The sequence below is a fragment of the Strongylocentrotus purpuratus genome, unplaced genomic scaffold, assembly GCF_000002235.5.
Source record: "Strongylocentrotus purpuratus isolate Spur 01 unplaced genomic scaffold, Spur_5.0 spur5_scaffold_7, whole genome shotgun sequence".
Lineage (NCBI taxonomy): Eukaryota > Metazoa > Echinodermata > Echinoidea > Camarodonta > Strongylocentrotidae > Strongylocentrotus > Strongylocentrotus purpuratus.
This window is the reverse complement of record NW_022145613.1, coordinates 33,938,005-33,964,569: the sequence shown is the minus strand read 5'-3', so window position 1 is coordinate 33,964,569 and position 26,565 is coordinate 33,938,005. Positions and strand designations below refer to the sequence as shown.

At 38.5% G+C, this 26,565-nt stretch overlaps 1 protein-coding gene across 1 annotated transcript in view; it reads right to left on the bottom strand.

Annotated features, from left to right (window-relative positions):
- Positions 1 to 26,565, bottom strand: part of LOC590007 (titin) — a 220,906-nt gene that overhangs the window by 177,920 nt on the left and 16,421 nt on the right. Inside the window, exons 2-13 of the mRNA XM_030974532.1 lie at positions 19,008 to 19,490; positions 17,624 to 17,838; positions 16,805 to 16,952; positions 13,315 to 15,909; positions 7,666 to 9,732; positions 5,874 to 6,028; positions 4,929 to 5,274; positions 4,077 to 4,523; positions 2,573 to 2,676; positions 2,096 to 2,128; positions 1,585 to 1,627; positions 716 to 955 (exon numbers count right to left, since the gene is read on the bottom strand). Coding sequence (XP_030830392.1) covers positions 716 to 955; positions 1,585 to 1,627; positions 2,096 to 2,128; positions 2,573 to 2,676; positions 4,077 to 4,523; positions 4,929 to 5,274; positions 5,874 to 6,028; positions 7,666 to 9,732; positions 13,315 to 15,909; positions 16,805 to 16,952; positions 17,624 to 17,838; positions 19,008 to 19,490 — 6,876 coding nt within the window. The remainder of the gene's footprint in view (positions 1 to 715; positions 956 to 1,584; positions 1,628 to 2,095; positions 2,129 to 2,572; positions 2,677 to 4,076; positions 4,524 to 4,928; positions 5,275 to 5,873; positions 6,029 to 7,665; positions 9,733 to 13,314; positions 15,910 to 16,804; positions 16,953 to 17,623; positions 17,839 to 19,007; positions 19,491 to 26,565) is intronic.

The window sequence follows — 26,565 nt, the reverse complement described above, 5'->3', positions numbered from 1 at the left end:
ATAATGTACAAGAAGAGCAAATTTAATTGCAAAATTGTAAAAAGTTTTCAGGAAAAAGTGCAAAAACAAGAATTTTGGTACATAGTTTGAGAGAAAACATGAATCAGAAGGAATAGATGAAACAGGAGTTGAATTTGCAAGGCATATGATAAAGAGTGCAATATAAAAGAAGGAGTTATTATCAACAGTTTGACAATGAATGGAAAGAAAAACGTGTATCCGTAGAATAGTGATGAACAATCAAACATAATAAGACCATTTTACAAAGGAAACCAAGTGCAAGAAGCATTACGTTTCAAGTATCAAGTACATTTTTATTGAAGCAACAGCAGAAAACATAAAGACATTTAAAAAAAAATTGGAATTGCATTGATAGGCCATATCCAGAGAAGCAAAGAAGAGATTGAAAGGAAAAGGACAAAATGAAGATGAAGTCAAATTAAGCATACTCCTTTCAAAGAGGTATTTTCATAAAAAGGATATCTCAAATTGAATGTCTGAAATTAAATAGCCTTTAGTGCATATTGTTTATTATTGTACAGATTTATTCTAGCACAGACAAATTCATAACTTGGAGATATACATGTAACTTTGTCATGAAAGAAGGATAATTCTTTTAGAACACTACTCGATTAAATGGAGCTAGAATTGAATGCAGAATTAGCTACAATGTAGTGTAATATTTATATGATTTGGTTATTGCTGTCTTCCTTACCATCAATGGACATCTCCTTCACCACTTCTTCCAGCTGCTGGCGGAGATGCTCGTCATACTGGTCAGCGGTTGCTAGGTAACCCTTGGGCACCCATCCCTCCTCACCAGTCCTCTCACGGCGGGCCATCCACCACTCACCATGCCCATCGTCCAGGATAGTGAGCTGCTCACCCTCACGCATGGACATCACTTCGTCAGATTCAGCGAGGTAGTTACCGATGGCGATGAATGTCTCAGGTTCTGTATTAAGTTTCAAGTTTTTCAAGTTTTATTGTTCCAATTTTACAAAAAATATAGACAAACATATAAAATAATCAATTACTCAATACATGTAGCATAAATGAGCACGTCTCAAAGATTCTCAAGTTATATAATAGAATACATATAATGTGAGGAACCTATTAAAAAGCAGTGCTTGTCCACATAAAGTATATCTATTACTCACAAGATCTTATACTCTCCTAAGCATTTATAGACAAGGTTTTTTAAATTTATAAATTTCTGAAATACCAAAAATTACAAAATGTTTGGTGATTTATATTTGAGAAGTTTTTATAAATCTAGGAAATGCCCTTGCCTATTATGTAGATAATAAACTCTGCTAATTTGACTCAGTTTATGACTTTACACAATTTACTGTCATTCTGTGGACATATCTACACCAAATATACTCATGGTACACATTCACTTGAAGAAAACATTGATACATACTTTTTATGAATTAAAAAAACAACATAAGTGAAACCAAACTAGTTTCTTTGATTGACTGTGCAATGGATAACACTACCAACACTGATATTTTCCCCCCTAAACAGCTGGGTTTACATGTATATGGTCTATCAAATCTTACTTCAGAATGAATAACTTACCAGTAGGTTCAATCACCATGACAGATTCAAGGCCTTCAATTTTCTATTAAAAAAAGATGGAAATACATGGAAATTATATATATAATATGATATTTTTAAAGAAAAAAAGTTTCATTCTGTATATTCAATGTACTAATGTATTGATAACCTTAAACATGTATATAAAACCATCATTCTAAAGTTGAATACAGTTACATTTTATTGAACAAGCCTTTCTAACAAGAGTATTCATGTGTTTAGAATTCAATTCCAATTTAAATTCAAATTCATTTATTCCACATCTTTTTTAAATACAATGGATGCAGAAATAACTATTTTAGAAAAATATTGTACAGAAAATAAACAAATGATAGAAATGAGAAAAGATGTGTACACTGTAATGAAGTGGATGTGACAGAGTAGCAAAGGCTATGGACCTGTCATACTCCTGTATTAACATTCATCACTGTCACAAATCCAAAGTTACAGTATACATGAAAACAGTTGGTTAATGTTACTCAGTTACACTTACCACTTCAGCAATTGGCATCTCTTCTTGAATCTCCTGGAATAACATAAAAAATGGAAATATAAATTACTTTTCTAATCCCTTGCTTATGGCTTACAAAATGGTAAACTGTTCTTAGTAAGGCAGTTGATGATTGCTATTCTCATTACCAGGTCCCTCAGAGAGGACCTAAAGCTGGCCATCTGGTTGCTTACTTACAATCATTTATGCTTTCTTAGCAGTCAGGTAAAATAACCACCACCACCACCACCAACATACAGTGCTCATAGTAGATGTTATACAGCAGATCAACATAATTAATTAATGATCTCTTAAAAACATCTTTCATACCTAAAACCATAGTATCTGAAATGAAATAATTAATAAAACATCTCCTTCTTATCAAAGACACACATGTACATTCAAATAATTAAATGAATAAAATGAATACTCTCATAGTATCGAACACATTTTTCTGCCGTGACTGAATCTCTCTCTTACCTCTTCTTTAATGACTGTCGTCTGCTCGACCTCTTTCGTCACAGTGATGACCTTTTGAGATGTAGCAATCTCAACCTCCGTGTCTACCTCGGTAGAACTCTCCTCTGCAAAGAAAAGAAAAATTGAGGGTGAGTTTTCACTCTCCCTGTGTCACTGCTGCAATTTTGCACAGTTATTACGTGAAAATCTCAAAGAAAAGAGTCTTGTAAGGCATGTAGAATTAGGTGCAATTAAATATGAATCTCAAATTGTACAAAATAAACCTGAAAAACACATTAAACTTGCAGCAGGCATTTCGATCACATATAATCAAAGGTATCTTAAATTGAATAACATACAAGGTTAAAACAAGTTACATATTCCTCTTTAACAATATGTCTATACACCTGCATGGAAATGTTACTTATAACATCTTCATGTAAACATTTATTCCTGAATCCTTATATGAAGTATATCTTTTGTTCATCAAATAATGAACTAAAGTAAAATACAGTTCAGTTACAAATTCATAAAAGTGAATATATGGATAAATACATTAACAACAATGGAATGGATAAAATACTGGAAAAATAGCTTCTACTGAAATACCAGCTCAGAACCAACATTGATCACTAATGGCTCGTTAACTAATTCTCCAAAACATATACTTTAAATAAAAGTTTACATGAGCCTTACTAGACATTAAGTACTTGTATGAAATTGCATTCAGGGATCATGTCATTGGAAATACAATACTTAAAATGCTAAATCAGAGAACAAATAATATGGTGTCACACACAATGTTTGGATATGTGAACATAAAATCTACCATCATGGTTGACTTGAAGTCCAGGCTAACAGATGAAAACAAAAATCAAAAGCGTGCTGGGATACTCAAAATAACAAGACTTGAGGCATGCAAACATTCCATGTCAAACATTTACAACAAAGACGATTGACCGAAACCAACAGAATACATAGTTGTTGACTCTCATTACACAACTTTAAACTCTTGAGAGACACACAGACAAGGTGCATATACATGTAACCCATGCAAGACACTTTTACAAACAACACACATCACTTCTATGAGTCTATGGACAGATTAACTGAACCCCTGAAATTGTGTGCATGCATTCATCAAGCCACTGTCCTGAAGAAATTCAAAATAATGAATCATGGAAAATATGGGACAAGAATATGAAGCATACATGTACAGAAAACAACATAGGACTGTTGCCACTGAATTGTGTACAACAAAATTTATGCATACAGTTTATGCTAGAATGTACATGTTTATGTGAGATACATTCTAGCAAGTCCTCAACCATCCTCAAAAAAGTAGACATTGAATCAAACAACACTTCCATGCAAGGTAAAAAGGGTGGAAAACATGGTGACAACCAAAAATTGCATGAAGAAGGTGAAATGAACCAATCTATGGCAACAAGCTTTACCGGTAAACATAAAGAAGGTCAGACTAACTGATCAAACAAAGCAAACGAGAAAGGGGTGCTGAACCCACCTACGACAACCAGCTTGGCCATGCAGGTGGCCTGACCAGCTGGGTTGATGGCCCTGCACTCAAATGGACCAGAGTCCTCAGGGAAGGCTTCCTCAAGGGTCAGGGTGCACACCCCACCGGTATCAAAGGTGATGGTGAACTCCGGACACTCTTCCGGGACAATCTCTGCACCGCTCCTGAACCACAGGATATCCGGTGTTGGCTTGCCGGTGACTACCGCCCTGAACGTGGCTGGCTGTCCATCCTTGATGATCACCGAGACAATCGTTTGGGTAAACTGCGGCGCTACCATGGTGATAGATATCTCCTGATCCTCCGGCTTCTTGAACTCAAGTTCAATCTTCCGGGGCTCACGAGTATCATCTATCTCCATGCTCACCGTGGATTTCCCACGAGTCTCAGTGTGTCTTTCCAAAGTGATGGGTTTGTCTTCAGTCGGCTTAGATTCTGTTTACAATTACCATATACATAGATATGGACATTTCAATAACTGCATTTACTTCAAGTTTTAAAATCCACTAAACAAATTATGTAATCAGAAAGAGATTATAAACAGGAATACATATCTGTACCTGTTCCTAATCTAAAAGATTACCATAGCATTCAAGTGATAATGATACAGAAACTTCTTACTTGAATAAAAAATCAATCTCCACACAAGATCCAATTGCTACAACCATTTTAAGTTTCAAAATCTGTGTAGACACAAACAAGTACATGATAATTCAGAAAGTGAAAAAATGTGATCTTCATGTTAAAAAATATAATGATTTTGGGATCTGAGGCGCATCTGTCAAAAAAGCCTCCTAATTTTTCACTTAGATAAAGAGAATCTGGTAAATGAATACAAACCTTCAACAAATAGCTCTGCACTGCAAGTAGCTTGTCCAACCACATTGACAGCTTTGCAGAGGTACATCCCCTCATCTTCAGGGATGACTTCCGGCAAGGTCAATGAAGCGGTGCCGTCATCGGTGAAAGCGACCTCGTACTCGGGTTCGTCCTTGATCTGGGTGTCATCGACGTACCATGTGACATCAGGGCGTGGCTTGCCAGTCAGCGTGGCAGTAAACTTGACTGCATCGCCATCACCGGCGACGACCGTTTCGATGGGTTTGATGAACTTGGGAGGCATCAGTTCTGGCTGTTCACCTCTTGCGGCTGCCTCTAGCTCCTCTGCCATGATTTCCTTTGGTGTCTGCAAGAATCAGAGTAAGAATCAAACACATTATAATACTGCTAATGCTAATGCTAATGAGAGAAAATGACAATAATGAAGAGAATAGACAATACTGATGATGATTACAGAATTACTGTTGTAGGAACCTTCGCTACAAGTTAATGTTAACTATCATTACCCTGCATATACACTGCAAATATTAATTTACAACAAAGAAAATCTTATAATTATTAGCAAATACAACATTAAGCAATCACAATGTCCATTGGCCATATGCACAGTTCTGTGAATTTCATAAATAGACAAAGAGATCTATTTCTACAAAAAAAAACCTCTTTATGCCACTCTCCACCCAGGTGTTAAATGGGTCCCCAATAGGATGCGACCATCATTGTTGGTCAAACAGTTTTTGAGCATCAAATAACGCCCGGCTGGAATGCTCCCCAGGGAGTGGAGATTGTGCTCACAGTATGTGCGGGCAAGTATTGAATCCAATGACCGGGGTAATAGTACATCTGTAAAGCGCTTAGAGACATTTGTATTAAGCGCTATATAAAAGCGGAATATCATTATTGAAATATATGTACATTATCATTCTGGGTATACTCCATACATACCTTCTCAACCAAGATCTCCTGGGTGAGGTTTTCAGTCTTCTCCTCAACCTCCGGTTTGAGCTGCTTGGTTTCTGGTTTCTTCTCCTCCCTGGGTCTGGATACATCCTCCACCGGTTTCTCTTCATCTCCCTTCTCTCCCGGTGACGATGGGAAAGCTGCCAATTTGAAAGAATTTAAATTGAATTTAACTTACAGATTACGGCAACCCGTTTTTTATTAATGCTTAGTATATTCAACTGGGCAGGGTTTCAAACACTTAGTGCTGTTTTGATACTATCATAATTGGTGTGTTTGGATTATTTACAAATGCATGCATTTTGGAACAGTTTTGGACATTGGAAAGCTGCCAATTTGAGACAAATCAATATGAATTTAACTTACAGATCACAGCAACCCATTTCTTAATGCTAAGTAGAGTATATTCTGTGTGGAGTGTTTCAATAAATTGTTATAGTACAAATTTGCCAACATTCCAATGAAACATGTTCAATATGAATTTCAAAAACTTAGTGCTGTTTTTATACTATCATGATTTGTGTTTTTGGATTATTAAAAAAACACATGCATTTTAAATGTATATCCGAAAATCACTTTGAAACTTCTTTCATTCAACGATGGACTAGGTAAAAGAAGTTTTTTTATCTTCAGACCAATCACAAAGACATGTGTAACTATTTATTGTATTAGAGAGATATCCCAATATTTTTAATAAAGTCATACATGCACAAGTCTTTTTGAGCTTTATTTCCAGACAAGTGTCATAGATTATTACACAATGTAGTTGAATCATGCAGCAGCAGTAATTATTCATGCTATATTATATTTAGAAAGGAAGATGCAGTTTAAAGGTAGCGGTATTCATAACTTTGAGTATAAATTAATAGAGAGTAAACATATAAATAAAATGTGAGTGCATTCAGATTAGAACGGTGAAAGTAAACTATACATTGACTGAATACCCAGAATATAGCGCCTTGTCATGCATATGAAGATTTTTTTTAGGCTTCTTATTGGACAAAACTGCAGGCATGAAATTCACTACTGACTGCTGGGCAGCATAGTTGACCGGGCATGGCTCTACTTGCCTGTTCAATGCAAGGATGCAATGGGTGCACGTAAAGTAAACAATTGATTCCTAGTAAATTTCCCTCAACTCTACAAACAAATACATTTTGACAGGCTTATTTTGTCAAAATATCTGTTTTTGAATGGACACGGAGATGCAGCATATAAAACAAAAATTGACTGCTTATATTTGGGGGGTCACGGTTAAAACTATAGCTCCTCAGAAATCTGAAAATAGTCCTAAGTAAAGCTATATAATTTAATGAACAGATTGTGGTAACACAATTATGTGGGAAGAAAGATTTCCCAAACAATAAATTAATAAAGGATATTCATAGCACTGCTTGCTTGCAGACAAGGGTCTTAAACAGTGTGTACATTCATGAAATACACATTTACATATACAAATAAATGACCAGCACTTTGTATAGATAAAATATGCCATTTAGAAGGTATGTACTGTTAAAAAAGAGTGTTATTTTTGCCTCAATAGAAGAAAAGATGTATTAGATTGACGTACCAAGATAATTGGTATAAATTCAGTTAGTATCTCCAGCCCATAGTATAATGGTATTTAATATGAATTAGCACTACCCATAATTAAAACAAGATGAACAAGTAACACAAACAAATTATCTATACCGTTTATGTGTTAAAACTATAATGTTGGATAACATTGTGCAGAATACATGAAATGATCAAAACATAAAAGAACCACATATCAAACCTTTTGACAAACAACCATGCAACTCCTGTTCTTCAGGAAGTACAGAGTCTACAAGATCATCGACAGCATGCAAGGGTGCATCGTCACCATCAGACTGGCTATCAAAAACATTTCCACCTATACTTGAGGGTTCCTTTTTTAAGTCTGGCTTAGGAATGTGTTCCAAAGCCCCAGGACAACTTGTCTCAGGGATTTCAGTGATAAGTTGCGATTGGGGGGCAGAATCAGGCTTGGACATAGTGACAGGTAATTGTGAGGGAGTAAGGGAGATTGTATCTTCCATTTTTGGGGAAGATTCATCCAGTGGTTTCACTGGTGTTAGAGATTCCTGGCTCCTGTCAAGAAGTACAGAGTCTACAAGATCATCAGCAGCATGCAAGGGTGAGTCATCACTATCAGGCTGGCTATCAAAAGAATTTCCACCTATACTTGAGGATTCCTGTGTGAAGTCCTGCTTAGGATTGTCTTCCAAAGCACCAGGACAACTTGCATCGTCACCATCAAAATCAGGCTTGGACATAGTGACGGGTATTTGTGAGGGAGTAAGGGAGATTGTATCTTCCATTTTGGGAGTAAGGGAGATTGTATCTTCCATTTTGGGGGAAGATTCATCCAGTAGTTTCGCTGGTGTTAGAGATTCCTGGCTCCTGTCAAGAGGTACAGAGTCTACCAGATCATCAGCAGCATGCAAGGGTGAGTCATCACCATCAGGCTGGCTATCAAAAGAATTTCCACCTATACTTGAGGATTCCTGTTTTAAGTCCTGCTTAGGATTGTCTTCCAATTCACCAGGACAACTTGTCTCAGGGGTTTCAGTGATAAGTTGAGATTGGGGCGCAGAATCCGGCTTGGACATAGTGACGGGTAATTGTGAGGGAGTAAGGGATATTGAATCTTCCATTTTGGGGGAAGATTCATCCAGTGGTTTCGCTGGTGTTAGAGATTTCTGGCTCTCTTGGCTCTGAGGAGATGACTTGTCAAGAAGTACAGAGTCTACAAGATCATCATCAGCATGCAAGGGTGCGTCATCACCATCAGGCTGGCTATCAAAAGAATTTCCACCTATACTTGAGGATTCCTGTGTTAAGTCCTGCTTAGGATTATGTTCCAAATCTGTAGGACAACTTGTCTCAGGGGTTTCAGTGATAGGTTGAGATTGGGGGGTGTAATCAGGCTTGGACGTATTTTCCATTTTGGGGGAAGATCCATCCAGTGGTTTTTGTGGGGTTAGAAATTCCTGGCTTCCTGGGCTCTGAGGAGATGACTTGTCAAGAAGTACAGAGTCTACAAGATCATCATCAGCATGCAAGGGTGCATCATCACCATCAGGCTGGCTATCAAAAACACTTTCACCTGCACTTGAGGATTCCTGTTTTAAGTCCTGCTTAGAATTGTCTTCCAAAGCGCCAGGACAATTTGTCTCAGGGGTTTTAGTGAAAAGTTGAGATTTGGGGGCAGCATCAGGCTTGGACATAGTGTCAGGTAATTGTGAGGGAGTAAGGGAGATTGTATCTTCCATTTTGGGGGAAGATTCATCTAGTGGTTCTGCTGGTGTTAGAGATTCTTGGCTTTCCTGCACTCTGACTTTGACAAAGTTTGTTTCTGGATTGTCAGGATCAGGGTGGCTTGAAGGCATCTTCAGTTCAAGCATAACAGGAGATGAAGAACCACTTGAACTACTCGATTGTTCACCTAAAACTGACATTTCCTCTACAGGAAAGTCATCTGCAGAGACGAACATTTCAGTTGGATCAGATTCTTTAAATTGTGTTGCAGCCTGATTATTTTCTTCATTATCACTTTCGACAGTTTCTTTCTCTGTATCGGTGTCTTTTGAATGATCACCATCACTCATAACATCATGTACATTAATTTCCAGATCAACGCTCTGCATTACTTTTGGGGGCATTGAAAAAGTGTATTCCTCTCGCCGTAATGAAAGAAATTCCTCAAACATCACTGGTTCCTTTTCAGACTCGGTGTCAAGTTGATCAGAAGTAGATACACATTCATCTAGAACTTGCTCTAGGTCACTCTCAGTGAAACTTTTACTTTCTGAAGAAACTGGTGAATGCAAAGGTTCCCTTGGTTTGGTCCATTCTAGGTAACTGTGGATGGATTGAACTTTGCTTGGTGTCACTTCGATAGGTAGAAAATACTCTTCGTTGGAGGGTGAAGGTAATTCCACACTTGTTGTGTATCGAGGAATGTCTTCCCAATCTTCATCATCATCTGTATCTTCACTATGATCTCTTTTGGGGATAGGAATAGAGAGTTCAACAGTTTGGTACATTGTGTCTGCCACAGATACCACTCCAAGGCTGCATTCTTCTGCAGTTGTGTCATCATCACTCTGATGGAGTGTAGGAGAAAGGTGTTCAAGATCTGAGCCCAGATCTATTACTACAACTCTCTCTGCTAAGGAGATACTTGACTCTTGACCTTCACTGATGTCCAGATCACTGTCCCCAGGTTCTCCTTCATCTATTCCATATTCATGGTCTCTCACATGAAACACAAATGATTTTTCAAGAGGAGCTCGTTCTACAGGGATAACAGCTTCAGAAAGAAATAGATCTGCTTGTTTCAAGTCAGAATGAGGGCTAGGACAACTTGTCTTAGGGGTTTCAGTGATAAGTTGAGATTGTGGCGCAGAATCAGCCTTGGACATAGTGAAAGGTAATTGTGAGGAAGTGAGGGAGATTGTATCTTCCATTTGGGGGGAAGATTCATCCAGTGGTTTCGCTGGTGTTAGAGATTCCTTGCTTTCTTGGCTCTGAGGAGACGACTTGTCAGTTTCCTCTCTTGTTGAGTGAAATTCATCACTGCCAGAGGTTGCAGATTCTGCTGAGGAATCTCCTGCTGCAACTGCTGTATCTTCTTCATCTTCAGAATTTTCACTTGTTCTTACAGTAAGATATGCACTACTGGTAGTGCTTCCATGGATGTTCATTACTTCAGCTGTATACTGCCCTTCATCTTTTAAGCTTGCAGGATTGATTACAAGTTCAACATACTTGTCTTTGAAACTTAGAATTTGGAAAGTTACATTTTCATTGGCTCGTACGGGTTGTCCATCTTTGTACCAAGTTACATCTGGAGAGGGTTCTCCATTAACATGACATTGTAAGATGGCCATGTCTCCAACATCTACAACAAGATCACAGAGCTCTTCAGCAAAGTAGGGAAAATCCTTACTCATTGATGAAATCTGATCTTCAAAGGAAAAGTCACTTTTTGGCTTGGTGGGTGTAACAAATGAAGGATATCTCTCTTGTGCTCCTCCTGACTCATCAAGGTCATCAAGGTCATCTTCATCCAACTCTAACACAAGGTTTCTTGAGCGTGTTTCATGAGCACTGTAAGACCATTCTGAGGTTACTGTTTCAGAGTATGTTTCTCTTGAATACTGGATGGGAGTACTGAAGACACTGCTTATTTCGCTGCTCATCGTTACAATTTCACTGCTCATCGACACAGTTTCCCTTTCTGATTCAGTAGTAACAGTATGGGTTGCATAGAATCCTTCATCACTATTTTCTTCAACATCTTGTAAGCTTGGACCATCAGTGTTCTGTGAGTGTTGTTCTTTTGTGTCAATAAAGCAGCACTTGAATTGTGATTCTTCAATGATAATTTTAGACCCAGACAGAATAGGCTCAAGCACTTCTGTTTCTTTTTCATCATCTTCACTTACAGTGTCAAAGTGAATATCATCATCATAGTCCAGAAGTAGTTCCTCTAGTGAAACTCGCTCTGGTGCTCCTTCTTCTGTATGGACTGATGAAGGGACAATGAAAGTTTCTGCTTCCTCCTTTATCACAAATTCCCTTGGTAGTTTCGATTGTTGTTCTGATAGCTTCTGGAGATCAAAAGTGTCCAATTCGATCTGTACAGTGAATGCCTGCAGAGGGGATTCATTGACCAAGGGCTTTATGTCTTGGGTAGATTCAAGTGGTGCAGAATCATTGTCAGTCAAATTGTCAGGTCCAGTGCTGAAACACACATCATCATCATACTGTTGAAGGAGGTCATCCAAGGGTATTCTGGTAGGTGACTGGTCATCTGTAAAAACTACATCCATGTGGACAGTTTCTTCTTCCTCTTTTATCAAAGATTCCCTTGGTAGTTTCGATTGTTGTTCTGATAACTTCTGGAGATCAAAAGTGTCCAATTCGATCTGTACAGTGAATGCCTGCAGAGGGGATTCATTGACCAAGGGCTTTATGTCTTGGGTAGATTCAAGTGGTGCAGAATCATTGTCAGTCAAATTGTCAGGTCCAGCACTGAAACGCACATCTTCATCATAATGTAGAAGGAGGTCATCCAACGGTACCCTGGTTGGTGATTGGTCATCTGTAGAAACTACATTCCTGTAGACAGTATCTTCCTGTACTTTGCCAGATAATTCAGGAGCAGGACACATTAAATCTGCTGTCTTATCCCAATCTTCCATATTAAAAGCGGCCAATAATGGAAGTTCTATAACTGTTGATTGCACCCCTTCAATCAATGGTGGAGGTAATTGTAAAGCTTCATCATCACTGGTCGTAGTATCTGCTTCATCCTTACCGAATTGTAAATCCTCCTCAAAGTCTTTCAAGAGATCTGCCATGTCCATCTTTTCAGGTGATGAATTGCTGTTAGGAGAAAGCAAAAGCTGTACAGGAACCTCATCTGAACCAACAAAATATAGGGGTTGGTGTTCTGCTGGCTGAAGTTTGGTACTGGGTATGTGTTCCTCTATAGGCAAGTGTTCATCACTAGTGTCCCTTGTGTCTTGAAATACCAGATCTTTGGCAAAATTGTCAAGATTGAATGTACTTTCTGCAGGTATCACTGTAGAAGCCTCGAATGTCTCTATGATGGTATCATTTATGTCTTCTCTATCCATCATATCTGAGCCATCACTGTCGACAAGCTCCACTTGGTTAAAGTGAATAACATCATCAAACGCCTGAAGCAGAGACTTAAGATTGGCAGAAGCTGGTTTCTGTTTGTCAGTTGGCACACCAACATATGTGACTGATTCCATCAAAATTTCTGAAGGAGACCAGGGTGACTCACTTTTAAGGTCTTCAACATCCTCATCAGATTTTCTGCTGTTATCAAGGCTCTCTTGAGGGTCAGTGATGTCAAGAATAAATGAAGCTCCGAGAGAAGCATTTTCTTCATCAGGTGTGGAAGCAAAGTGCACATCACCATTTGCAGCAAAAGATGGAAATGAAACATCTGAAGCTACACTGCACTCAAGCAGGGAATCTGGCATGTCACTATCATCCATACTGATCTGAGTTCCACTACTTCTTGGTTGGTTCTTCTTTCCTTTCTGCTTTTCTTGATGGACAGCAAATACTTCTCTCTGCTTCTGCGGATCCTCAAAGAAGACTTGTACACTCCTTGGCTTGGGTGCTTGCACTCTGACTTTGACTGTGATAAAGTTTGTTTTAGGGTTGTCAGGATCAGGGTGGCTTGAAGGCATCTGCAGTTCAAGCATAACAGGAGAGGAAGAACCGTTTGAACTACTTGATTGTTCACCTTCAACTGAAATTTCCTTTACAGGAGTGTCAACTGCAGAAACGAACACTGGTTCCTTTTCAGACTCAGTGTCAAGTTGATCAGTGAAACTTTTACCTTCTGAAGAAACTGGTGAATGCAAAGGTTCCCTTGGTTCGGTCCATTCTAGGTAACTGTGGATGGATTGAACTTTGCTTGGTGTCACTTCGATAGGTAGAAAATACTCTTCGTTGGAGGGCGAAGGTAATTCCACACTTGTTTTATATCGAGGAATGTCTTCCCAATCTTCATCATCATCTGTATCTTCACTATGATCTCTTTTGGGGATAGGAATAGAGAGTTCAACAGTTTGGTACAGTGTGTCTGCCACAGATACCACTCCAAGGCTACATTCTTCTGCAGTTGTGTCATCATCACTCTGATGCAGTGTAGGAGAAAGGTGTTCGAGATCTGAGCCCAGATCTATTACTACAACTCTCTCTGCTAAGGAGATACTTGACTCTTGACCTTCACTGATGTCCAGATCACTGTCCTCAGGTTCTCCTTCATCTATTCCATATTCATGGTCTCTCAAATGAAACACAAATGATTTTTCAAGAGGCGCTCCATCTACAGGAATAACAATTTCAGAAAGAAATAGATCTGCTGGCTTTAAGTCAGAATGAGGGCTACCAGGTTCCTCTCTCTCATCTGTACTACTTGAATCTTGTGTCTGTCTTGCTTCTCTTGGTAGTGATGCCTCCACTGTAAAATCATTCCTTGGACTTATGGCTTCCTCCTCCAATTCTTTGCCTGAATGATCATGATCATCATCATAATCATCATCCTCATCCTCATCAGATCTGTCTAGTGTTGATCCATCCGATTCTGAAGAAGATTGAGACTTAATTCTTTGTTTCTCTGTGAACTGAAGTGCAATTGAGTCTATATTCCCCTGCTCTACTTTAATAGATTCATCGGAGGAAGATCCATCACCTGAGTCTTTTGATTGACCTTCTGATCCATCTTCTTGTCCTTTGCTAGACAAAGCAACATTAAGAGATTTTCTTGGCAGTAAACTGTTTGGTAAGATTTCAGCATACTGAATGGATTCATCATCTGAAGATGAAAGATCTGGCAAAGTTCTACGTGGAGATACTGGATGGACAAAGGTGTCTTCTACATATTCACTTTTCTTCTCTTCCTCCGGTGTCTCATACTTCTGATAGTCTGGTATCTTGTCATTTTCCTCATCTCTCAACTTTGGAATGTCTGCTTGATTTGGAAGTACAATATCAGAACTTTTGCGAGGTTCCCGCCATTCAAGAACCTGCTCATACACTACAACCTCTTCTTTTCTGGTAATCTGAACCACACCCAGTTTGTGTTTAGCTTCCAGTGAGAGAGTGAAAGATTGCCAATCTTCTTTGGGGCTGAGAGCCGACGGGGAAGTATTCCCATCTGTTTTCTGCACATCGCTCTTGATGTCTGATTCTGATTGTGTGTCTTCATGTGATTCGTCCTCTTCCAGCATCTTCTTTGCTTGTTGGAGAAATTCAGAATATGCTATTGCTTTGGTAGGGGATGGTCCAGTCACTACTTCCTTCACTAGGTCTGTGTAGTCATCATCATCACTGGATGAGGACGACTTCTTCTCTTTCTTCTCTGGTTCACAAGAGAGGCTTCCAGTCGAAAGGAGAAGCTCATAATCACTTTCAACAACAGAGTCTTTGTGAGACAACTCAATGTAGTCATTCTCTTCATCGTCTTCTGAATCTTGTTGTATGGATGCCTTCCTTTTTTCTTCCAAGAAGACATCATCTTCCTCATCCTCGTAGTCCTCGTCACAAGAAGAATGCTGGCCTTCTGTAGAGATTACATCAAGCAACAGATTCCCGGTTGCAGTAGATAGTCCCTCTAATACAGTCTGTTCTTGGCCATTTCTCTCAGGCAAACTTGTATCATCATCACTGCCATCTCTGGAACTTTCTGCTTCATCTGTGCTGGTATAACTATCTGATAATTTGGATACAGAATCAGATGTGGCATCTATGTGTTCTACTTCGTCTGTGCTGGTTTTACTATCTGGTGATTTAGATGCGTGTTCTGGTGGTTCTTTTTGCTCAGCTTCATCTTCTGATTTTAGCTGACTGTGCTCAAGATCTTCAAAGGATGGACGAAAAGCTTTCTCTGTTGGTTTCAGAGTTTCCTTTACCATATTCTCTTCTAATGGGACTGGTTTATTTTCTTTGTTGTTCTCAAGGTCAGAGCTTGTTTGAATCTCATTATTATTGTTTTGCTCTGTGTCTTCAATGATTGGGGCAAGGCTCTGGTTGCCAGGTTTTGGATCAATGTGAAAGTATTCATGGGTGAGCACGGATGGAGATGCCATGTCATATTCGCCTGATGTTGTTGATTCTTTGTCAGAATCTTCTACATCTGATGTGCCTGGGCTCAATCCTGTATCCATCCGTAAACCATCACCTTTTTCAGGTTGCAGTCTATTAGGACCATTTGTTTTGTTCTCATCATCTTCCTCTTCCTCTGATATAAACCCAGGAACAGCATTTTCCAATATTTCATCTATGCCAAATTTATCTGTTGGCTCTTTAACTGACTCAGCATCACTGGATGAGCTTGTGTAATCACCATGTTGGTATGGGCTTAAAGAAGGTATACTCTGCTCTAACGGATATGTCAAGTCTTTCCTCATTGATTCATCAAGGGGCATTCTTTGTGGTCCCTTATCTTCTTTATCAAAGATTGTTCAAAAGCATGCAGTGCAAGAAGAATTGACAGATTTTGAAGATACCAAATGACATGGGTGTATTAGTATTGGGGGAAAGGAGAGAAAGGAAAATAATGAAACAAATAAAAACAAATATCACAGCATATCAACAAAGAGAATGCAAAACAACATGGAATGGCCAAATCAAGATTGCTTTGTTTCAAATATGCATGACAATATCAGAACTTTAGCTTAGCAATTATGGATGATGCTGACTCTTCAATTTCCATGTTGATGAATTAAGAATCTAGCTAAAGCGCCCCTTGATTTGGCAATTCTCAAAGACAACAAAAGAAATGTATGCTAATTTCAACTAGGTGCAAATGCAACAAACAGTAAATCAACAAACATGTATCAATAAAAGTGAACAGTTACATCAAGAAAAATAGAATCCATTCAATCTAAGATCTAATTATGATCATGTACAACTATCACAACAAAGAAGGGATATCTAGTTGTATTCTACTACTGTAAAACGGAGTGCTTCTGTTTGAGTGATGTCTAAACGAACAGTCAACTACTGGTTATGCTACGTATCACTGCAAAACATGTTTAAAACTGATGGTATCAATGCTTTCAAGGTTAAATGTGTAGAGATGTGAAAACATTATGCACTCTCTATCTACAGACAATTCATGCATTGTGAGTGTTCGCTTTCTTTTAATTCTTCTGACAGAATTGAATAATCATCTTAAAATGAGAATTACTCAACTATCTATTTCATATATCTTTCCTTACATTATGCATATTCTATTCAAACAACACTGAATCATCAGGCAACACCAAAAGACAGGCCAACTAAAGTGACTGAGTAAACAATGGTAGAAACTTGACAGGGTGAAGTACATTGCTGACCTTTGACAGTAAGAACTGCAGTACTGGTGACTTCTCCTGCGGGATTGGCTGCCTTGCAGGTATACTTCCCAGCATCTTCAGGTAAGACCTCAGGTACCTCAAGGGTACATGTCTTGCCATCAAATGCAACCTTGAACTCGGGAGATTCCTGAAATTAATAGTTATGAAGATGAATTAGATTCTTTGATCTTATCAACTGCATTGGACCATTTATGTATCAACAAAGGATGCTAAAGAATAATATCGTAAGAAGAACTTTAAACAAAGCTGCACTAAAGACTTCACTGATGCCTATTTTTTTTGTTTAAGAATTCTGATTGAAAGTCTCAACAAAATATCTAAAACAGTTTGCAAGGTGTTTCCACTTACAATCCTTTGCTGGTAAAAATATAGCCCCATACTTGCTGATAAAATCCTTAACACAAGGCAACAAAATTTCACATTTCAAGAAACATAACAAATGTAAGGCTCTTTCATGTCAATTATATTGGTCTATTCGTGGCTGTCCTTACAGGGACTACTGGTGTTTACTGGCTGTCAACAAATATCTGTTAATGCATGAATTGTTCTCAATAGCACAATATATACATGTGTATATATATATATATATATATATATATATATACACACACAAAAACACACAAAATATCTTTACAAGCTCATGGGGGGATTCTCAATTAAACAGACTGCGCAGTGACTAGCTGTCAATAATTGTCTTTGATACCTGGACTCCTGTAATACCATTAATTTTGTTAGCTACTGCTCAATTTGTGAACCGAAACGTACAAAAATGTCCCTTTCACGCTAAAACTTTCATACCTGTATGGGCTTTGTTTCTTGGTACCATGTGATAGTGATTGGCTGTGACCCAGTGACCTGGGCCTTGAATCTCACATCATCACCCTCGGCAACTTCAATGTCAACGATTGGCTGGACAAACTCTGGAGGAGATATGATGATCTCGATGTCCTTTGGAGCTTCTTGTTCAACTTGCAGAATTATTTCAGCCTTCTCTCCTGGTTTGGGTAGCTCGTCTAAGTATTTACGTATGATTTAAAATGGAGGATGAAAACCAAAGTTAAAATGCATTCCTGATATGTATGATAGGTATGATGGATAGTTGACATTCATACTTCTGTGACAAAATAATAACTAAGAAAAAGCTATGGAAATTAATAACATTTTTCATCTTTTTTATCATTAATTTGATTCTTTTGATGATTGACAGACCCTTCATCATTGAGGTTATCGTAAAGTTTTGTATTAATTTAGCTACTTCAAATTCAAGTACTTTTAAATGTTTCACTTTCATTAACTTTGAACTGTTTCATTGGATTGTTAGATGTAAGAAAAAACAGTGATTGGTACTCTGTTTATTACTAATCTGAACACACCTTTAAATGGAAGTCATCTAGAAAATAAGTATGAAAAACGAAAGTGCTATCACTACACAAACATAAAAATGCAAAAACGGTTGACATACTCAACAAACAAAAACATACGGAACATGCATCATGACAAAATATATGTATATTTACCATGCTGCATTATCACATTCTAAGTACCTCTTTTTATCTCCATCTTCATTTTCATTTTCATACATACTTGCGTCACAGTCATGCATTCACAAAAACAATTTACAATGTGCTACAAACAAAAAAAGCATTCAAATACATTTCTCTCTCATGTCAATTCAAGGCATCAAGCATCAAATATATAGACAGAAACAAAAAAAATCGTTGCAAAATAATTTTAAAAAAGGACAAAAATAGAACTAAGTGTGCAATATGCATGATTTTATTGAGTTCTAAAATGCTGAAAAAGAAAGTTGTTATTGTGCATGGGCATTCACAATAAATAGAAAAATATAAACAAAAAAAAAGCATGCTTCATTCTTGTAAAAAAATCACTGCAAAACGATGTCAGATGAGAAGATTCAGTTCTTCAAAAATAATAGTTTTACACAAATTGTGATCAATTTATTTAAATAGTTTAAACACATTATTTTTACTTGAACTGTAATGTGAGTTTGATATTGATGTATCAGGTTGGAATACCCTACAGACAATATTGAAGAAATATTTAATGATAAAAGAATGCTACATTTATAAATAAATCTGTGAAATCAACTTCAGAAAGCATGCATACAAACATACCAACTTAATCACTTGCATGCCACTAGCAACACAATCAGAACACTTACCGGTACCGTAGACACGGATCTCGGCAACAGTCGTGGCATTACCGAGTGGGTTAGTAGCCTCACACACAAAGGTACCATGATCGTCTTTGGTAACCTCAGTAATGCAGAGCTGACTCACCCCATCATTGTAGTTAATCACCACATACCTCTCCCCCTTGAGGCCCTCCCCATTATGGTACCACTTGAAGGTTGGCTGTGGGGTGCCTGTGAACCTGCACTCCAGGTAAACGATCCCACCCGGAGACGCCTCCTGAGACACCAGCTCCTGGACCACTACTGGACCCTGCTTGTGCTCCGTGGTCACTTGGCGGATGATCTCCTCGGTTATCTTGGTGGCAGTGTCTTTGATCTGCACTTCGATATCCTCTGGTATTTCAGTGATCTTGGTGGTAATCGTAGTGGTTTTCTTTGTGGTGATCTCCTCAAAGGATTCTGGAGACTTCTCCAGGGTAATTTCAACTGGTGCAAACTCCTGAGGGCCTTCTATTTTTTTGGGAATGAACAAAGAAAATAGTGTTAGCTTAGCTCTTAATTTCAGAATGAAATTTCAATTTGTTATAATATGAATATAACTTATAATACCTAGTATTGATCAGACAATACTTGGTGATACCAAAACCCTCACCCTAACCTTAACCCTATAGAATTTATACCGACCTATAAATTACTGTGCACAGTGCTAATATCCCCATTTTTATTAAAAAACATAACTAAATGTTGTTAGTCCTTACTGATTCAAAAAATCCTACAGATCTTTTATTTTTTACAAATTATCAACAATATCCTTGGGTACTTTAAAATCCTTACTGTTATTAACCATCCACAATATTTGGGATGTCTAAAAATTGTAGTTTTGTCCAGGAAACCATTTTTCATTTCATTAAATTTCAATGACTTGCCTTTCATTAGAATACATCAAATTGATATGTTTTTACCTTCTTGATGCCAGAAGAACTTCGCATTGTTACATAATCATAAAACACCTAAAATCATAAAGTGCAAATTAAATAAATTTCAGCTCTGTTTAAAACAGGCAATGTGCAAACAGTGACAGCCACCATGTGTGAAAATAAGCATTTCATACAAAATCATAATAATAAATCATGCTGAAGCCCATTTCCGACCCTAACCCAATCTTAATCATCAACAGGAAAACCATCAAATTAATCTCATTAACCCATTTTCCCCCTTGAATATTTCTGATTAATATAGTACAGATGATGTGGTTTTATATATTTCTAAAATAAAGTCATAAGACAAACCACATGATGTGTTTTTATATATTTCTAATACTCAGGTCCAAACACAAACTATATGGTAGTAATATAAGAGAAAGGCCAGTAGATTTGTGATATATCTAAAACAGATGAAACTGATAGTTGATATTGACGTGCAATATCGAATTCACTGATGTAGGAGTACCAAAAGGCATGGCATTAATGTTTGTGAATACAGCAATCTTGGCGATATCTCCAATTTCCATATGCAGGTCTCATCTTGAGGGAAAAATTTATAATTTATATGATTTTGCTATTTCTCTTAGCAGGTCTGTTTGGTAAGCGCAAAATGTAGAACCTATCATTCATAAACTATAATAATGATTCATTACAGACACTGTAAGGAAAAATCAGGAAGGGGTGTAGGGTTCCCAAAAATACAAATACCAATATCAAAGAGAAAGGTTTTTTTTTTAAGAACAAAAAAAATCCTAGTTTAGAATGCTTTCAGCCATTTCAAGGAATACCTGTATGAACAGCCAGAACAAGTCAGCAGGATAATGGCAATCAATGATGCTACCTTCTGTTCAAGATATACCATCATGAACCAGCTAGAATGACAAATTACCTTCTTGGGACTACTCTACAAAGTTCTTTAATATTCACTTTCATTTCTATCTATCGCTATCCCTCTCTATCCCTCGCATTATCTTACATATCATTTGTCACTCTGACTCATACTCTCCTTGTGTCTCTAGATAACTTCATGTCATCTCTTTGTCTGTGATTTTGTGTCAAATATCTTTCATAAAAGTCTTCCCATACCCGAACAAAAATCATATCAAGCTTTGCATGCTCTACAGTAACATGCTTGTACTTGTCCAACTCCCTCCTTGTAAGAGGGTTTCTAGGAAGGAAGAACATTCCTTAATAGTCCCTTTCCTATGCTTTTCAAGACTGCTTCCTGAATTCAAAGAAGAGTATCTATTTTCACATTTTTTTAGGAACATGCTACAAAACAATATTGTGCATACATGTACCACTGACCAATACAAATCCACAAGATATATTGATCACACAGATTCACTTACTTCACAAAACAATTCATTGATGAAATAATAGAACAACACAGAACATCCAAAAGTCCATAATCTAAACATCCTTTTCGCTGAGAAAAAGCTCCAGTTCAAACACATGAGCCAAGACATAGAACATACACAAGTCATAGAGGTGGATCCATGTATCCGCTGCAGCTTCCACTTTTCTAACATACAGTTGCTATCATAACAATGCTTCCCAGGAATCATGGTTTTCAAATGATTCATCACCCTTTCTGAAAAATATGAGATCCACCTCTGCATGTTTCTCTAACAAAACAGCCCTTTCAACTCCATGGTCCATGCTGTGCTCTCTACAAGTGCGCATATTCATGCATTACATAATTCATATTGACAACTCAATTTCATGTCAATCTCAATTTGCTTGTTGTACATTTACATGCACATGAAGGGCTTTGACTCAACATTCTGCTACCGCACCTCTTCAGATCTGATCTCCTCTTTTTAACTTTCAGAGCCAATTTTCAAAAGAAAATGAAAACAGAAATAATTTATCCCTATCTCCATCTCACAAATGAAATCAATTGATGTTAGTAATATTTCTTTGTGTTTCACCTATTGTTGTACTCTTGCCACCTGGAGGAGTCAAAGCTGATCAGTAGGGCATAAATGCCTCAATCAGGCTCATGAACAGTCCTGGAGCCTTTAGTGAAGCTTTAACAACCTTCTTTAGGCATCTGCACAGACCATGTGCAAACAAGCTTTATACGAGCTTGCCATGCAGCATGCTTAATATTGCACATGCCTCTACTCACCACCTTTCTCAATCTCAAGTGTAATCTCAGGGTACTCTGCAACGTCAGCAACATCAAGGGCCACTTCCTCGCGATGCTTCTCCTGCGGAAGGACTTTTTGAATCTCAACACTTTTCTTCTCCACAGAGGTCACATCAACAGTTATTTCTTCCTTCTGTATTGGTTGAATTTCAAGCGATATTTCAGGCATCTCAGGGACCTGCTTGTCGATTGTAAGAATGGCCACTTCTGTTTTCTCTGTTGGTTTTTGCTTCTGTTCAATGTCAATAGAAACAGTCTCCCTTTGTTGAGGTATTTCTTTGGATGTCACAGTAATGTCTACTTCCTTTTTTTCTTCAAGCTCAATCTCAATCATCTCGGGAGCTTTTCCTTCAACAGTAATTTCAGTTGTTTCCCGTTCCTCCTTGGGTGTTGGTGCGATCTTGATATCAACTGGTTCCCTCTGTTCTGGACCCATGTCTATCACATCCAGTGGTATTTCGGTCACATCTTGAGGCTTTGCATCTACTGTAGTAATCTCCTGAGGAACGTCTTGAGGGGACCGTTCTTCTTTTTGCGGAAGTTCTAATACAAATCCTGGAAGTTCTTCCACTTCTTTTGGCCTGACTTCAGATGGTTCAACTTCACCTAGCCCCTCTATTTTTCCTATGATTTCTGTATGGGAAACTTCAAGCACGGTGGTTGGCAATTCCTCTATATCCTCTGGTCTAATTTGCAGTGAAACGACTTCCCCAGGTGCCACATACAACTGTTTTTCATCGATTTCAGGAAGTTCAACTGTCACACCTGGAAATTCCTCAACTTCTTCAGGTCTGACCTTGATTGCAGAAACATCTGATGGTGATTCGTGTAATGCGATTTCATCCTTCTGCGTTACTTCAACTACTGCAGCTGGCATTTCCTCTATCTTTTCTTCTTTGATCTCAATTGAGATAACTTCACTAGGCTGGCCATACAATTGTGTTTCTTTCATTTCTGGAAGTTCAATAGTAGTTGTAGGCAATTCTTCAACCATACTGGGTTTGATTTCACTTGGGACGAGTTGTTCTGATAATTGATCAGGTATTTTTTCTTCTTTTACAGGAACCTCAGCTCCTGCTGTGGGAAGTTCCCTAGCTTTCTCAGGTTGGACTTCAACAACCAATTCAACCTCGCTTGGAAATTCCAGAGGGATGTTTTCTTCCCGTTGGGTAATTTGAATAGTAGAAGTGATTTCCTCAGGTTGAGTACTTTCAAATTCTACAGTTGTGATGGCTTCTGTAACTTCATCACCTTCCAATGATTTTGTAACAGAAACACTGATCTCAGGTTGTTCAATATCTTCTTTCACTTCAGTTACTTGTTCTTTGGTAACCTCAACAGTGGTTGTTTCAATTTTCTTCTCTGTTACTTCAACACCTTTGGTAATATCAATCTTAAAAGTAGTAGTAACTGAACCATACTCATTGGAACCAACACATTCAAATTCCTTGTCATTTTCCTCTAGAGGACTAATAACAAGAACTGTATTACCATCTCTTTCTAACAGAGTAGTAAACCTCGGACCTTGAACTGGTCTACCATTGTGGAACCATCGAATAACAGGCTGAGGAGTGCCTCCTATTTGGCATCTCAACAAAACTGTTTCTCCAATTTCTTTTCCTGTACTTGTTAAAGGTTGCACGAGATGGGGAGCTTCAAACACCTCTTCCTCTAGTGGCATAACAACTTCAATAGTCTCTCTTTTCTCCACAACATCTGTAGTCTCTGTTTTCTGTATTTCAAGAGTAATTTCTCCATAGTCAGGTTGCTTACCTTCGAATTCTAGAGACACCTCTGATACTTCAGTCCCAACAGGTTGTTCTTCTTGGTCTACCTCAATAGCTGTGACCTCTCTTGATGTGATTTCCAATTTGACTTCAGTCTTCTCATCTTTATCCAATGGCATAACTTGGAGAGATATTTCAGGCATATCTGGCTGTCCTCTTTCGATCGAGATTGTTTCTGTTACTGATTTTACTTCAACGGACACAACATCTTCTGGACCTGTGTGTAGCTTTGTCTCTGTCATTTCAGGAAGGTCTACTGTCAAGGCAGGGAATTCTTCAACTTCCTCAGGTTTAATTTCAATTGCTGTTACTTCAGATGGTGCTTCATGAGGCGCAGTCTCCTCTCTGTGAGGTATTTCAACAACGGCAGTTGGAAGTTCTTGAACCTCTTCTGGCTTAATCTCAATGGAAACAACTTCACCAGGAGCTGTGTATTGTCGGGTCTCCCCAATTTCAGGAAGTTCAACAGTCATGCCTGGAATTTCTTCCATTTCTCCAGGCTTGATTTCAATTGATGTTACTTCAGATGGTGCTTCATGAGGCACAGTCTCCTCTCTGTGAGGTATTTCAACAACAGCAGTTGGAAGCTCTTGGACCTCTTCTGGCTTAATCTCAATGGAAACAACTTCACCAGGAGCTGTGTATTGTCGGGTCTCCCCAATTTCAGGAAGTTCAAAAGTCATGGCTGGAAATTCTCCGACTTCTTCAGGCTTGATTTCAATTGATGTTACTTCAGATGGTGCTTCATGAGGCGCAGTCTCCTCTCTGTGAGGTATTTCAACAACAGTAGTTGGAAGCTCTTGGACCTCTTCTGGCTTTATCTCAATGGAAACAACTTTACCAGGAGCTGTGTATTGTTGGGTCTCCCCAATTTCAGGAAGTTCAAAAGTCATGGCTGGAAATTCTCCGACTTCTTCAGGCTTTATTTCAATTGCTGTTACTTCAGATGGTGCTTCATGAGGCGCAGTCTCCTCTCTGTGAGGTATTTCAACAACGGCAGTTGGAAGCTCTTGAACCTCTTCTGGCTTAATCTCAATGGAAACAACTTCACCAGGAGCTGTGTATTGCCGGGTCTCCCCAATTTCGGGAAGTTCAACAGTCATGCCTGGAAATTCTCCTACTTGTTCAGGTTTCAAATCACTTGGTGCAATATCAGAAGTGGTTTCTTCAGTAGATACTGTTTCCCTCTGTGTTGTTTCCACTGTAATTGTTGTCAAGTCCTCCACCTTCTCAGTTTGCTTGACAATGGGCTTCAAATCTTCTTGCATAGTTTCTGGTACCCTTTCTTCAATGCCAGGCACCTCAGCCCCTGCTGTGGGAAGTTCCCTAGCTTTCTCAGGTTGGACTTCAACAACCAAGTCAACCTCGCTTGGAAATTCCAGAGGGATGTTTTCTTCCCGTTGTGTAATTTGAATTGTAGAAGTGATTTCCTCAGGTTGAGTACTTTCAAATTCGACAGTTGTGATGGCTCCTGTAACTTCATCACCTTCCAATGATTTTGTAACAGAAACACTGATCTCAGATTGTTCAATATCTTCTTTCACTTCAGTTACTTGTTCTTTGGTAACCTCCACAGTGGTTGTTTCAATTTTCTTCTCTGTTACTTCAACACCTTTGGTAATATCGATCTTAAAAGTAGTAGTAACTGATCCATACTCATTGGTACCAACACATTCAAATTCCTTGTCATTTTCCTCTAGAGGACTAATAACAAGAACTGTATTACCATCTCTTTCTAACAGAGTAGTAAACCTCGGACCTTGAACTGGTCTACCATTGTGGAACCATCGAATAACAGGCTGAGGAGTGCCTCCTACTTGGCATCTCAACAAAACTGTTTCTCCAATATCTTTTCCTGTACTTGTTAAAGGTTGCACGAGATGGGGAGCTTCAAACACCTCTTCCTCTAGTGGCATAACAACTTCAATAGTCTCTCTTTTCTCCACAACATCTGTAGTCTCTGTTTTCTGTATTTCAAGAGTAATTTCTCCATAGTCAGATTGCTTACCTTCGAATTCTAGAGACACCTCTGATACTTCAGTCCCAACCGGTTGTTCTTCTTGTTCTACCTCAATAGATGTGACCTCTCTTGATGTGATTTCCAATTTGACTTCAGTCTTCTCATCTTTATCCAATGGCATAACTTGAAGAGAAATTTCAGGCATATCCGGCTGTCCTCTTTCAATTGAGATTGTTTCTGTTACTGATTTTACTTCAATGGACACAACATCTTCTGGACCTGTGTGTAGCTTTGTCTCTGTCATTTCAGGAAGGTCTACTGTCATGGCAGGGAATTGTTCCACTTCTTCAGGTTTAATTTCAATTGCTGTTACTTCAGATGGTGCTTCATGAGGCGCAGTCTCCTCTCTGTGAGGTATTTCAACAACGGCAGTTGGAAGTTCTTGAACCTCTTCTGGCTTAATCTCAATGGAAACAACTTCACCAGGAGCTGTGTATTGCCGGGTCTCCCCAATTTCAGGAAGTTCAACAGTCATGCCTGGAATTTCTTCCATTTCTCCAGGCTTGATTTCAATTGATGTTACTTCAGATGGTGCTTCATGAGGCACAGTCTCCTCTCTGTGAGGTATTTCAACAACAGCAGTTGGAAGCTCTTGGACCTCTTCTGGCTTAATCTCAATGGAAACAACTTCACCAGGAGC